At 51.6% G+C, this 14734-nt stretch overlaps 7 protein-coding genes across 7 annotated transcripts; 4 read left to right on the forward strand and 3 right to left on the reverse strand.

Annotated features, from left to right (window-relative positions):
- Window positions 1-157: 157 nt before the first annotated feature.
- TRUGW13939_11639 (uncharacterized protein) lies at window positions 158-2524 on the forward strand (the record flags this gene model as incomplete). Its single annotated transcript, XM_035494745.1, has 3 exons — window positions 158-242; window positions 301-1256; window positions 1307-2524. 3 exons carry the CDS (start codon window positions 158-160, stop codon window positions 2522-2524), a joined length of 2259 nt encoding a protein of 752 aa, XP_035350638.1.
- A 100-nt stretch (window positions 2525-2624) lies between these two features.
- TRUGW13939_11640 (uncharacterized protein) lies at window positions 2625-3165 on the reverse strand (the record flags this gene model as incomplete). The annotated part of the gene is made up of 3 exons (XM_035494746.1): window positions 2625-2691; window positions 2762-2919; window positions 3004-3165. The coding sequence occupies 3 exons, from the start codon at window positions 3163-3165 to the stop codon at window positions 2625-2627; spliced, it is 387 nt and encodes a 128-aa protein (XP_035350639.1).
- A 615-nt stretch (window positions 3166-3780) lies between these two features.
- On the forward strand, window positions 3781-4855 carry TRUGW13939_11641 (uncharacterized protein; the record flags this gene model as incomplete). The annotated part of the gene is made up of 2 exons (XM_035494747.1): window positions 3781-4175; window positions 4240-4855. The coding sequence occupies 2 exons, from the start codon at window positions 3781-3783 to the stop codon at window positions 4853-4855; spliced, it is 1011 nt and encodes a 336-aa protein (XP_035350640.1).
- A 168-nt stretch (window positions 4856-5023) lies between these two features.
- Window positions 5024-6821, reverse strand: TRUGW13939_11642 (uncharacterized protein; the record flags this gene model as incomplete). Its single annotated transcript, XM_035494748.1, has 4 exons — window positions 5024-5686; window positions 5740-6277; window positions 6324-6481; window positions 6534-6821. The coding sequence occupies 4 exons, from the start codon at window positions 6819-6821 to the stop codon at window positions 5024-5026; spliced, it is 1647 nt and encodes a 548-aa protein (XP_035350641.1).
- Window positions 6822-7848: 1027 nt separating this feature from the next.
- On the forward strand, window positions 7849-12318 carry TRUGW13939_11643 (uncharacterized protein; the record flags this gene model as incomplete). Its single annotated transcript, XM_035494749.1, has 4 exons — window positions 7849-8028; window positions 8078-8254; window positions 8314-11995; window positions 12050-12318. 4 exons carry the CDS (start codon window positions 7849-7851, stop codon window positions 12316-12318), a joined length of 4308 nt encoding a protein of 1435 aa, XP_035350642.1.
- A 588-nt stretch (window positions 12319-12906) lies between these two features.
- TRUGW13939_11644 (uncharacterized protein) lies at window positions 12907-13386 on the forward strand (the record flags this gene model as incomplete). The annotated part of the gene is made up of 1 exon (XM_035494750.1): window positions 12907-13386. One exon carries the CDS (start codon window positions 12907-12909, stop codon window positions 13384-13386), a length of 480 nt encoding a protein of 159 aa, XP_035350643.1.
- A 565-nt stretch (window positions 13387-13951) lies between these two features.
- On the reverse strand, window positions 13952-14536 carry TRUGW13939_11645 (uncharacterized protein; the record flags this gene model as incomplete). The annotated part of the gene is made up of 1 exon (XM_035494751.1): window positions 13952-14536. The coding sequence occupies one exon, from the start codon at window positions 14534-14536 to the stop codon at window positions 13952-13954; it is 585 nt and encodes a 194-aa protein (XP_035350644.1).
- Between the last annotated feature and the right edge of the window lie 198 nt (window positions 14537-14734).

The raw sequence follows: 14734 nt of genomic DNA on the forward strand, positions 1-14734 counted from the left end.
TTTTATTATAGATATTGTATTTTTATCTTTTCATCAACTAAAAAGTGTTGTTAGTAATCAGATGACATAAGCCGTGCGGAGCGGCCAAACTGTATCCTCCCGACTTCATCTCATCATCTAGGCTTGTCGCAGCACAATGTAAACGACCCCCATCCTGATGCCCAAGGAGCACTCGTGCACCGAGCCCGGGTGCGGAAAGAAGTTTCTTCGAGCTGAGCACCTGTCACGCCACCGTCTGAACCGTACGGTCCTGCTTCCTGTTGTGTTTGTGAGCAAAAAGCTAACTTGCTACCAACCAAGACCAGCCCAAGCAAATCTTCCAGTGCGCAGCATGTCCCAAGCGCTTCGTCCGCAAGGACCTGTTGCGCCGCCACGAACGCCGCCATGAAAAGGGCATGTGGTTTCGTAATTCGGGCGGCGTGGTGGCTGAGGGGGACAATGATACGGCGAGTCTACTGCATGACTCTACTAGCTATACCCAGGAATCCCCGCAGCGCGCTCTCGAGTCGACTGCCATGTTTACGGATCGCGAGCAAGAGGACGATGTGCGCATGTCGGACGAGAGTGTGAAGATGCTGCCGTATGAGCAGGAGCCAGCAGAGACGTACGGCGAGCAGGGACCAACACAGACATACGGCGAGCAGGAACCAACAGAGACATACGGCCAGATGGATGAAATCGAGAATATGCAAGTGAACAACACCGATTTCCTCCCAGCACTCCCCGATCAAGAAGTCACCTCGCTCTTCTTCGACCCGTCGATTACCATACCCGATCCGGCTCTTGACTTTGAATGGCTGTTTGACAATCTGTCTGCCGACCTCAACAACCCCGGCGGAATGCCCTCGGTGGTCTCGCCGCAGAGCAGTGTGTCGCTGCCAGGCATCTCTCCACCAGCCTTTGGCGCAGTCCAATCTCCAGTGCGAATCCGCCACTCAATTTCCTCGCAGTCGTCCGGATCCTCGCCCTGGGCCGAAGTGCGCACAAACCTGCTAAAAGCGTTGAATAGTCTAACGCAAGACGTGCTGATGTCGTCGTTTTTCTACCCAAACAACCTGGCCGGGTTTTGGGATCTGTATTTTGAAAACTACCACCCGCATTTTCCTATCCTGCACAAACCGACGCTGGATCCGGTGAGCGCGTCGCCGCTGCAGGTGGCGGCGATAGTCACGCTGGGATCGACGCTGTCGGGCGACGCCGGCCATTTTGATGTTGCGAATAAGATACACGATTCGCTGCGGTATATTATTTTTGGGGTGCGTTTCTTCGTTTCATTTCATTGCGTCTCTCCTGACTGGCCATATAGACTCCGGATTTCGACCCGCCGGCATCCCTCTGGTGCGTGCAGACTCTGCTCATCATCCAAGCCCACGAGAAAATGTTTTCCACGCGAAAACACCACCAGCTGGCGCACATCTTCCACGGAGCCATCATCACGCTCATGAAGCGCGGCGTGGCATACCAACATACAACACATGCCCCCGGCTCAACCGCGACAGAGCGCTCGTGGCACCAGTGGGTTGAGATCCAAGCCTCGAACCGGACTGCGTTTTTTGGCTTTGTCATGGACGCCCAGCACACGTTCATGTTCGGCCACACGTGCATCCTGTCAGTACACGACGTGCGCCTTCCTTTACCCTGCGCCGACGTTCTCTGGGAATGCAGCAGACCCGAAGAATGGGACCGCATGATGCGCAAGACGCCCGAGTCGCCTGGTTTTTTACCTGTACTGAAACGCCTGCTCGCGCGCACGCCCATCCCGCCACACTGCAGCGCATTCTCGCGGCTTATCTTGCTGCATGGGCTGTTCAGCGTGACTGCACATCTGAAAGCGCGCGACTCTGTCACTCTCGGAGTCGGGCGTGGTGGCCCGTCGACAGCAAACTCTCCGCGTCTCGACGCAATCGACACATGGAAAGAAACCGTCGAGCGCGCCATGGACATCTGGTCCTTCTCGCTCGTCTCGCGCAGCTCATCGCTCGCCCTCGAGGCATCGCGCCCGCTGCACCGCATGGCCTACGCGGCTATCTACACGGACATCAACGACATCCACATCCTGGCCGGTGCGCCTTCGTTGTTAGGCAGTATGCTTTCGGCCACCGACCGCATGCGAGCCACGGCGCGCGTCCGCGCGTGGAGCCAGTCACACGACTCCAAAAAGGCGCTTTATCATTGTTTACTACTCATCCAAGAAACCATCTTTACGGGCCAGTTGTATAGCGCTGCTAGCGACAATATCGCGTTACGACCGTGGTCTATATACCACGCCGCGCTGATATTGTGGGCATACGGCGCGATGGCGAGAGAAAGGAGCAACCCGCAGCACGAACAACAACGAATATCCTACAGCGCAGAAGAGTATCTCGTGCGCATGCTGATGCTTCTCCGCAACGAGTCGGACCAAGTCGACGTGATTGCGCAGGAGACGAGCGAGCTGCTGCTGGCTGTGCGCGAGAGCCTCGAGGGGTGTCGCTGGGAGTTGTTGCAGGAAGCGTGGGAGACGCTGGGGCGGTTGATCAAATAGTTCTTGTATATATATGTGTGTGTTTGTGTTTGTGTATGTGTATAACTTTTTTATTTTTATTTCTGCCAAACTAGACTAGACTAGACTACTGCTAGCTAGATCATAGCACAGCAGTGCATTCAATCTCAACGTCCGTGCCGAGCGGCAGCTGCTTGACGGCGACACATCTACAACAAAATCAGTACATCTGCATTTTTTTTTTATATATATATAAGATATAAAAAAGGGAAAACTCACGTCCGACACGGCTTAACATCTCCCCAGTACTGCGTATACACCGAATTCATCTCTGCAAAATTGGCCATGTCGTCCAGGAACACATTGACCTTGACGACCTTGTCGATGCTCGTGCCGGCGCCTTGCAGCACGGCTGTGAGGTTTTTAATGCATTGGTGCTGTACCATCATTACCAGTTAACATATGCTCTTTTTGAAAGGGGAAATTTTTTTTTTTCTTGAAAGGTTTTAAGGAGAGCTTACGGTGCGCGCTTTCACGTCACCCTCAACAAGCGCGCCGGTCACGGGGTCCATGCCGACCGCGCCGGAGCAGTAGACGACGCCATTGGCGATGATGGCTTGTGAGTAGATGCCTGGTAGAGGTTTGGGGGCTTTGTCGGTGAGGACGGGGGTTTTGGTAGTCATTTTGGCGTGAGCGAAGGATGGAGAAGCTATAGAAAAGAGAAATAGGAAGTGTAGAGTAGAGTGGTAGGAAAAAGTTTCAGAAGAAGAAGAAGAAGTTTAATAGCTCAGCTCAGCTCAGTAGTAGTACCCCTCTAATAATAGTCATGTTCCATGTTACAAAAGGGAGAACGTGGGATGAATCCCTTGCGTCCAAAGGTACCTACCCCTCTGAGGGGCATGTATGCATCCCACGCTGGTCGTCTGGTCATATGATCAATGCCAAGCCAGACTTTTTTGTAAAAAGGTAGGATAGTGTTACATATAAGCTCCTACATTATTTTTTATTAATAACAGAATAATATGGACAGTAGTACTTACTACTTAGTACAGTATTGGATATCGGATCGGAGTTCCTCCGGACTATACTCTATAGGAAGGATAAGCTTATCTTATCGCATCCCGCGTACCAAGCGGGGTATCCATACTCTATACGAATCATGTGGGATGATTACTGTATTCTACTACAAAGTAGTAATAATACCCTCTCTCTTCCTTGCCCTGCGTTTACTCTACGTACATATATATACATACCTTTTTTTTTAAAGAAAAAAATTGTGTAGCATACGTACAGGCAAGATGGAACCCCCATACCCCCTACATCCCTCCGTTGCCGCGCGCGTCCACCCCGAATACGCCGCTTTCTACAACAAATACATCATCGACAAACAGCAAGTCCACCTGCAGCCCGTGTCTGCATCGCGTGTCGGCGGCGTGATCATCCCCGGTGGCGGCGCGATTCTACCTGTCGGCAAAACCGAGGATTTCAGTATTGATCGTGTTGCCTCAAAAGGGGACGACGCGGTAAAAGTGCGCGTGTTCACGCCCGAGGGAACGGCGCCAGAAGCCGGATGGAGTGTGTTTTTGTATTTCCATGGCGGTGGATGGGTTTTGGGGAATATCGATACGGAGAATACCGTGTGCTCGAACGTGTGTAAACGTGCGGGTGTGGTTGTTGTCTCTGTTGACTATCGGTATATATGCCCTTTTTTTTTCTTCTGGATTTACAAACAAGACACTTTTATTGATAATGACTAGGCTCGCCCCCGAAAACCCATTCCCTGCGGCAGTCCACGACTGCTGGGAAGCCCTGCTCTGGCTACACTTGCCCTCGACAATTGCCAACCTGCGCATCAACACGCAGAGCCTGTCCACCGGTGGATCGTCCGCTGGCGGAAATCTAGCAGCCGTGCTCACTCACAAAGTGCTGCTGGAATGCCCCGAAAAGATCAAATTCACAAAACAAATCCTCATCGTGCCTGTCACCGACAACACCGCAACCACCGAAACAAGCTGGTCATGGAAGGAATTCGAGCATACGCCCGCCTTGCCCGCGCCAAAGATGATGTGGTATCGGAACCATTATTTGCCAGAAAGTAAAGAATGGGCCAATCCAGAGGCGTCGCCGCTGTTGTATCCCAATCAAGACGGACACTGGGCAAAGTTGCCGCCTGCAGTGGTCGTTGTTGGCGGGTTGGATGTGTTGCGCGGAGAAGGGGAGGCGTATGCAGCGAAACTGGAAGAAAATGGAGTTGAGGCTACGGTGCATGTGATGCAGGGCATGCCGCATCCGTTTTTGGCTATGGATGGCGTGTTGCAGGCGGGAAGGGATGCTATTACGCATATGGTGGAGGGGGTGAGAAGTACTCTGTAGTTTGTATAGATATAGATAGACACGTTATGTATCGATTGATAGCCTCAAGCATCTAGGTACATGGTAATGGGATGAGAACTGTCGATGAAGAATGCAAAAAGAACAAATGAGATGAATGAGAATGAGATGAATAGAATGAGAAAAATAAAATCCGGCCGTAATCATAGATCATGTCATGTTCTGTGTCCTGTACTGGTTCCGCCACGCCTCGCCAGCTGCTGACGCTGGCGGCGCAGGCAACGGCCCCGACGGCGGCGGAGCTGCTGCGCCCATGGGCAGAGTCGCCGTATGCAGTCCACTTTGGTGTGTCGAGCTCAGCGTGCGCGGGAAATGTGGTCGCGAGGGCGCGTCGACTGCTGACCGTGGCTCGCCCGTGTAGCTGCGCATTGGCCGTGTACGTTCGCGCGAGTCGTCGCCTTCCAGAGAAAGATGCTCGAGGGAGAGGAACGGCGCTTGTCGGGAGCTGTGCGAGTTGGAAATGGGAGTGTGATGATGGCCGGGTTGGCTAGCGTGGCTATATTGAGAGACACTAGGCGGTTGCGGTGAAGGCTGGCGGTGTTTGGCCGACGGGATATCATTCCTCAGCGGAATCTCGCCAAACGTCGGCGTCCCGTGTGAAGGCGCATGTTGTGTTGGAGCTGTCGAAATGGCAGTGCGTGGTGTGCTTCGTGCTGGATCTGGCGACGAGCTCCGCGATGTAGCCTGCTTCAGGGACGCCGGGGCTGGGGGTTCCAGGTACGAGTGCCGGTCCTGTGCGTGCATCATCTTGCGCGCCCATTTCTGCAGGTCCACCGGAGTCCGTTTGGCTGCTTGTAAAAAGGCGTCTTTGTCCTGCAAACGATTAGTATATTTAAAGACTTATGGTAGAGATAGAGACAACATACGTAGAGCTCTCGCGGCGTGGGCCGCTCGTCCGGCCTCTTCAGCAAACACTTGGCCACCAAATCGTGCAGAATCGGAGGAAATGCGTCGCTCTTGGGCAGCTTCGGTGCTGGTTCATGCACAATCTGCTGCAGCAAGTCCAAAATGCCCATCGGTCCAGCGCTCGCCCGGTCACCGGCCGCAGCCTCGCTCGAGTCAAACGGAAAGCGTCCCACCGCCAGCTCCATCACCGTCAGTCCAACACTCCATACATCAGACCGCACAGTATAGGCTCCGCCCTGGATACGCTCGGGTGCCATGTATGTGGATGTGCCGACAAACGTGTCCGCAACCGAATTCACCGTCTCGGTGGCGACGCCAAAGTCGCACAGCTTGATATTTCCGCGAGAGTTGACCAGCACATTCGACGGCTTGATGTCGCGGTGCATGATCCGGTGGGCTTCGTAGAGATATACCAGTCCGGCGAGGATAGATTCTGTAATTTTGCCCAGCACGTCGATGCGCACGGGTCCGAATTCTTTCGATATGCGGTCAAGCGATCTGTCTAATCAGTATGACACTCTCCAAACGTTGAGTGTAAACGCACCCGCAGTCCATGTACTCCATGCACAGCGTAATATCGCGGGACTCGTTCTGGAATGCTCCGTAGAATGTGACGATATTGGGCGAGTTGCAGTCATGGCCGACCTGTAGCTCTCGAATGATTTGCTTGCGGACTTTTTCTTTGGCGTCGACCCGGATGATCTACTCTGTCAGACCGACTACTAGAAGAAAAAGAGGGGGAAAATGTTCATACCTTCCGTGCCATGACTACTTTCGTCGTGGCATGCATCACCTTTGCAACAGTCCCGCCATTCCCGGCACCAACCTCCTTCAGCGTGATCAGGTCCTCGCTTCGCAGATCGAGCTTGAACTCTAGTCCGATTTCCAGCGTGTCTGAGCGGCTGGGCTCTGCGTTCCCCGCGGCCCCAGGGGCCTGGGCATCTTGTTCTGATGGTTTTGATGTGGGTTTGGGAGCTCCATTCAACGCAAGGCCCTTGACGTTTTTGCGCTTCATAGTACGGGGCTTGAACGGGTCCGCCATGGCTGCTGGCTGCTGGCTGCTCTGCAGCGGTACGCAATATTATCGACTGGAGTCGAGAAAAAGGGGACGATGGTGCAGCTTTATCTGGTTTATCGGCTGCGGCGGGGAAACTGGGCCCTGACGTGGTATTTCAGCGGTACGTAGCCTCTAGCAAAGTCACAGCGCTGCGCTTCCCGTGTCGTGAGAGCGGTCGTTACAGAAATCGCATCGTAGGAAATAAGTCGAGCAAACGAAGGTGGAAGACTTTTGGAAACTGAAGTTGTCAGTCACCGTCCCTCAGGTCCCAGAACAGGAGGTGCGTTGCAGCGGGGCCAATCAGCGCGCTTGGGGCGGTGACAGGCGCTAACCGGCTCGACAATAATAAGAATAGTAATAGCACTGATCAGCGATAATAATAGAAATAATCCTACCGAGAGCCTTGAGTAACTTGAATGGCAACACTAAGAATCAATAGTTGAATAGAGGGTGGAGTTGGGCACTCAGTCGCAGCCAAACAGCGTGCGCCGCCGAGCCTGAAACCCGCTGGTCAGGAGAGGTGGGGATGCTACTGGCTGGTCAGACACTCGTGAATCACTAATAATCTAAATGTTTGATTGCCGGTCGTACAGGGATTGCACAATAATCCTCCGTGGTTGTCATCCTATTATTGAGAGACCAGACAATAAGGCGTAACGGCGCACAAAGAACATAACGGCTTGCGTGGAGCGCGGAGTATAGCCTGTATAGGCACCGGGAGTCACGTGCTTCACTGCCAAGACTTGGACGGTTTCATATCACGTGATCTGGGTTAATGCGCCACACTACGCCACAGCTAGTCCCGTTCTGGCATCCAAGGCGGTGCGCGTTTTTGTGCCGAGCGCAAGATCGCGCCTACTCCAGCCTTCCTTCACGACCAGCTGTTTGTTCCCATTCGGTTGCCAGGCGCCCCCTTTGCCTTTGTCGCTTGTCGCTGCCTGTCGTGCTTTGTCGTGCTTTGAGCTTGTGGCCCTGCTCACCCACTTCCACCTAACTTGACAACACCGCCATCATGAGCACCAGGGACCTGATCGAAGGCGAGGCCATGCTGGACGACGAGGAGAACGATGAGGAATTCGACGAAGAAACCGGAGAGCCTCTGCACGGACCGTCCACAGGCAAGGTTCCCTCGTACAATGACTCCAGTGAGGAAGATGATGAAGAGGAAGACGACGAGGAAGCTGCTCGCGCGGTATGCTTGCTAGATCCAGCTTTATTCTATGGTTAGCTAATTTCATCAGGTCCGGGAAGGTTTCATCGTCGACGAAGACGAAGAGATTGAAGAACGAGCAGAACGCCGCCGAGAACGAAAAAAGCGCCGTCGAGAAGAGCGTGAGCGTGACGACGTCCACCTCGACCAGGAAGATCTCGATCTCATCGGCGAGCAGAATCCGAATCTCAAACCCCCGACTACAGAAGTAGGCGTCCATTCTTTTTGTCTCATATTGCGCATGTCTAATATATTTAACATAAACAGTCCAAGTTCAAACGCCTAAAGAGAGGCCACAAAACCGAAGCCCCCACCGATGTCTTCAACTGGGACGAAGAGGAAGAAGCCGACTATGGCAGACCTGTCCACCGTCGTCGCGAGGACGAAATGGAGGGTTTCATCGAAGAAGACGAGTTTTCCGATGAAGAGCGCCAGCGTATAGAAGACGACGAAGAGATTGCCCGTCCTGTCCGAAAGGGAATTTCCGGGCTTGCTATCACCGAAGCTACCGGGCTCGACGAAAACTCCCTCGAAGATATGCGCGCCGCCTTTGGAGACGGTACCGACTATCTCTTTGCCCTCGAAATGGAAGAAGATGAGGAAGAGCAACAGGAAGAAGAAGAAAAACGCCTCGATCTGAAGGACGTCTTTGAACCCACCCTGCTGGCCGAGAAAATGTTGACGGACGAAGACAACGAGATCCGTTTCACCGACGAGCCAGAACGCCATCAAATTGCACGAAAGCCGTACAAGGGCCTTGTTCTTACCGATGACGAATTCCGCGAGGAAGCTATTTGGATATCCAATTTGATGCTCCTGAGGAAGCAACACATAATCGAAGACAATTTGCAAGAGCCATTCCAGCGTGCGGTTGCAAAAGTGTTGGAATTCATGGTCACCGACGACTTTGAGGTCCCTTTTATTTTCCAACACCGCAAGGACTACCTTATTCACGCCGCCAAGGTTCCTTCGTCGCCGGACCCAGGCAACCCCGACGCCCCAGAATTCGTGGTTAGAGCCCAAAAGCTGCTGAACATGAACGATCTGTGGGACATTTTCGAACACGACCTCAAATTTCGCGCTTACATCGATAAACGACACACCCTGCAAAAGACCTACCACAAGCTCCAAGACATGAAAATCGACGACGAAATCGTTGATGAGATGCTCTCCTCTGCAACTACCATGGAGGAGCTGCAGGATATCCAAGAGTACATGCACTTCCAGTACGGTCCTCAGATCAAGGATATTTCTCTGTCCGATGAAGCAAACGGCGATGTCGACGGTGAAGTGAATGGCAATGGCAATGGTCAACCCACGCAACGGCGGAAAGCAGGTGCCAACACTCTCTTCGAACGAATCCGCAAAAGCAGTGTCTATCACCTTGTTCGTGCCTTCGGCATCACTGCAGATGCCTTTGCGCAAGCCGCATCACAGAATCGTCGTGGACAGTACGCCGAGGATCCTGAACAGCCGCCGGAGGAAATCGCCGACGGTGTTTTGGATTCCGACTACTCCAACTCGACAAGTGCTCTTCGTGCTGCCAAGGCCATGTTTATCGAAGAGTTGGTTCTCAACCCTAGAATGCGCAAGGTCATCCGCGAGCAATGTTACAGAAACGGCGTTGTCGACTGCTTCCGCACAGAAAAAGGTCTGCGACGAATTGATGAACAGCATCCGTATTACGAGTTTAAATACCTGCGTGACCAGCAACTCACAGACATTGCACGACGTCCAGAACTGTTCTTGAGCATGTTGAAGGCCGAGGAAGAAGGTTTGGTCAATGTCAAAGTGACCTTCCAAAACTTTGAGCGGTACCGCCGAAGCTTATACAGCCACATTGAATCGGACAGCCAGAGTGATGTGGCTGATGCCTGGAACCGAGAGCGACGCGATGTCCTTGACGCTGCCCTTGGCAGGCTACTGAAATTGTTGACTCGCAGCGTGAAAGAAAACATTCGACAGAACTGCGAGAACAACGTTGCCAAAGACCTCCGCGAAGTCTTTTCGAACAAACTTGACCAGTCTCCGTACAAGCCAAAGGGTATGGTTCTCGGCACCGTACCCCGAGTGCTCGCCTTTTCCAATGGCGATGCCCCAGTCGGCGGTGACCACTTTATCCACTGGGTATGGGTTGAGGAGGAAGGTCGACCGCAAGAGCATGGAAAACTCGCAAAATTACAGTTGGGTGACCCCGAACGCGGTGTTCCAGACGGCTTCGATGTTGCTGCATTCGTCGCCCTTGTTCGTCGTCGCGTTCCAGATGTTATTGCGGTCTCGGGTAAATCGCCTGAGACCCGGAAGCTCTACAAGTTACTGTCTGATATTGTCGAGCACAAGGACCTGCGAACGGCCCCCTATAGCGTGGGTGAGGGCAAGGAAGCAAAAGAGATTACTGATCGGCTAGAGGTTGTAATGGTGAACGATGAAACTGCTCAGCTATATGCTCACAGCCCGAGGGCTGCCACCGATTTTCCAGTCAAGGCCGACTGGCTTACGTCTTATTGCTGTGGAATTGCTCGATACTTGCAGAATCCACTGAAAGAATATGCCGCACTCGGAAAAGATTTAGTTTCTATTCAGTTTATCCCCGGTCAACGATATCTTGCCGAAGAGGCTGTCATGAAGCAACTGGAGAGTGCACTCGTTGACATGGTCAACCTCTGCGGTGTTGACATCAACGACGCCGTGAGTGACACGGGAGCACAGAACCTCTTGCAATATGTATGCGGTCTCGGTCCTCGAAAGGCGTCACATCTGGTAAAGATTGTCAATATGAATGGTGGCACTGTCAACAACCGTGTCGAGTTGCTCGGTGTCGAAGCACAGTACCCAGCCATGGGAGTCAAAGTGTGGAATAACTGCGCCAGCTTTCTTTATCTCGATTGGGAGAATGTCGAAACCGATGCTGACCCGTTGGACAACACTCGAGTGCACCCTGAAGACTACGATATCGCCCGTAAGATGGCTGCTGATGCGCTGGAGCTCGACGAAGAGGATATCAAAGCAGAAACGGACGAATCCGGTCCCGGCGCGATTGTTCGCAAGCTTCTCAAAGACGACCTCCAGGACCGTGTCAACGATTTGATTCTTGAAGAATATGCCGAACAGCTCGAGAAGAATCTGAACCAACGCAAACGAGCTACACTGGAAACAATTCGAGCCGAATTACAGCAACCGTATGAGGAGCTGCGAAAGCAATTTGTCTTCCCGAGCACGGATGAGATTTTCACTATGCTCACAGGAGAAACCAACGAAACGCTGGCCGACGGCATGATTGTGTCGATGTCTATCAAACGAATTGCACCAGACAACATCCAGGGCAAGCTTGACTGCGGTGTAGAAGTGTTGGTGCCCGAGTCGGACATCACAGACCGGCATGATATCCCGCCCAAGGCTCTTTTCCAAATCCACCAGTCTGTGCAGGGAAAGATTCTCTACTTGAACAAGAAGACTTTTACCTGCAATATGAGCCTCCTGGAAGAGAAAGTAAGCCGAGGCTACCAGCGACCCATTGAGCGGCCCCGTGGTGAATGGGACGACCGGCAGGAGCAAGAGGACAGAGACTTGCTGCAGGAAAAGACCAAGACCGAGAGCCGTTTTGTGCGAGTGATCAAACATCCTCTGTTCAGAGCGTACAGCTCCAAGCAAGCAGAAGAATACCTGGGAGGACAGAACCGTGGCGACTGCGTGATCAGGCCGTCTTCCAAGGGGCCTGACCATCTTACAGTCACATGGAAGGTGTCGGATGGTGTGTACCAGCATATTGATGTGCTGGAGCTGGACAAGGAGAACGAGTATTCCGTCGGCCGGATTTTGAAGATTGGCGGGAAATACACGTACAGCGATCTGGACGAGTTGATTGTCAGCCACGTGCAGACCATGGCGAGGAAGGTAGATGAGATGATGGCGCATGAAAAGTACCAAAACGGCACTCGCGCCGACACCGGTATGTTTTCTTTCCTTATTTATATATACAAGTATATTTTGCTAATTTGAACAGAAAAATGGCTCACAACCTACACCATGGCCAACCCTAAGCGCTCCGTCTACGCCTTTTGCATCAACCCCAAATACCCAGGCTATTTCTTCCTCTGTTTCAAAGCCGGCCAAAACGCCGAACTGCAGAGCTGGAATGTCAAAGTCATCCCACAGGGTTATGAGCTTCAGCGCAACCCGTACCCGGATATGCGCGCGCTGTGTAATGGTTTCAAGCTGCTGTTTACGAATATGCAGGTTGGCCGGGTTGGACAGGGTATACCGCGGAGGTGATCCCTTTATAACTTTTTTATAACTTTTTTTTAATATTGTTTTTATAAATTTGGTTGAAATCACATTTCATAATTGGGGTTTTGCATAGGGCGATTTATTATATTGTATTTCTAGCCTTTTTTTTTCTGTCTCAATATTTGAACAAAAGCAGTCAGTATAGTTGAGGATAATCAAATTACATTACTGGATTATGAGTGCTGTCTTATACTCACCGTGAATGAACAGGGCTTGACTGGTTCCCCTGAATACATCAATGTATGTTGCACGAGTATTCTGCACTCTTTTAGTAGAATACACATGCAATATCCAGTCTTGGCTCTGTTTTGAATACGGCTAACATCCATCAATGCATCTTTCCGCGTGAGAGTTCTTGACTTTCCTTGACAGAGATGGTTCAAGAATGTGTGTAGCACAGGGTCAACTGGTCAACTGGTGTGACAGGACAGAGACAGACTGGCTTATCTACCCGTGAATCCTCTTTTATTCAGTCGATCGATCGACTTGTTGATGAAAGATATAGGGTTTCCGCCACACGTGATACCAGAAAGTTATTTAATAACAAAATTACCTTCGAATCAATACTCAAACATGGACATCCAAGACTTTGACTACCTCGGAAAACACATCCTGACCCAGCCGCCGCAGCCACCGCAGAAACCTCCAGCTACATTCATCTCTCTACCTCGCAAAGTCCGAGACTGTATATACGACTACTACTTTACGCAGTTTTTCAGCAAGACCGAAAAGGCACAAAACGACACAACAAACTTTACAGCCAGAATCACATCTGCATCCTCATACAACCCACACATCCAACTCCTCTTCACAACCCGCCAAATCCACGCCGAAGCTAGCAGCCTCTTCTACACGACGCACTTCAACAAACTCTTCTTTGCGCCTGAAACGCCACGTGCAGCATACACTCTCATAAAGAGCCTTGCTCATCGACATACACAGTCGTGCTACGGCGAAATACGCGTTCAGCCAAATGTGCATGCGCCAACGGGACTGAGTATTGTATCGGGGTATCGGAACCTCGACGAGGGCAGTCTTTTAGGGGATGGGTAGTTTGTTTCTGTGGATTTTTTGGAGTTGGGGTTGGGCGGTTGCGATGGCACGATGGATCAGGTACATGTTTTGTTGGCTGCGCCAAAGTATGAAAAGGATAAGGGATTTGCGTCGTCGTCGTCGACGAATGTAGAGAGGTATCTGTGTGGGTCGGACTGGCATTTGAGGGTTACTACATCGTCTCAACGAGAGGGGTTAGAAGAAGAAGGGGGAGGAGACGGAGGAGGAGGAGAAGGGGTGGTATTGTCTAGGTATATCGGGGTTTTGAATTGCCTGTGCAGTCAAACTGGTGGAGAAGAGACGAATCTGCCTAAATTGAGAATTCGCGTGAAGAGAAAGGTGTTGAAGAATATTGGATCGAGGTTTCGGGAGATTCCATAAAAAAATTTTAATGCATCAACATTGAAGTAGACATATTATGCTGCACATCATATCTAACTTCAAAGTTGTCTATTTATGTAGAAATTACCCGAACAGGAAATTCCCACTTGCAACATTCGAAGCTCCACGTTCGTGATTGAATAACACTTGATATTATCCATCTTAATCATCCATTGATGAACTTCTATAGCACAGCAGCACCAACTAGTCCAGCCACAGCCACAGCAAAGCCCAGGTCGCCATTCATCGTCACACCCACCGCAGCGCCAGTCGACACAGGCCCGGTGCTCGTACTCGTCAAAGGCGTTTCAGAGTTAGAAACTGACACAGAAGTTGACGAAGATACCGATGTAGCAGAACTGACTACAGACGATCTCTGCGCCGCCGTGATCGCCGTGGTCGCCGTGGTCGCCGTTATCAAACCCGAACTTTCAGTTGTAGGAATAGATGTAAACAACTCCTGACGAGTCGCCGACCCCGTCACCGACGCCTCCGCCCAAATATCAGTACCAGTATCAGTACCAGTCGTCGTCACCGGCAAATACGACGGCGAATAGGTCGCTGTGCCCGTATACAATGGGCATCCCGGCACATCCGTCTTGGGCGGAGCTCTACCTCCTCCACAATCGAGGAACTGGCACAGCTCGCCGGTGCCAGGCACGTACCAGATAATGCTGGCGCCCGCGATGCTGCTGGTGCAGCCGGAGAGGTCGGTGCGGGCGAGAGTGGTGGTGGCGAGGAGGGCGATTAGGATGATTGATTTGAACATTGCGCTTTTTTTTCTTTTTTTTGAGAAGGGGTATATCGTATGGAATAGCGAGGCTGGTGTTAACGAGCGTAATGATCAACGAGCGACAAATGCGATATTATAGCGAGAGCGCAAAAGAAAATAAACGTGGATATTTTCGAGATTAAACAATGCCCCTATATACAACCAAAAAAAATCGTCCACAAGCTTCTTCTCTCA

Source organism: Talaromyces rugulosus, chromosome VI (assembly GCF_013368755.1).
Source record: "Talaromyces rugulosus chromosome VI, complete sequence".
In the NCBI taxonomy this organism is placed as follows: domain Eukaryota; kingdom Fungi; phylum Ascomycota; class Eurotiomycetes; order Eurotiales; family Trichocomaceae; genus Talaromyces; species Talaromyces rugulosus.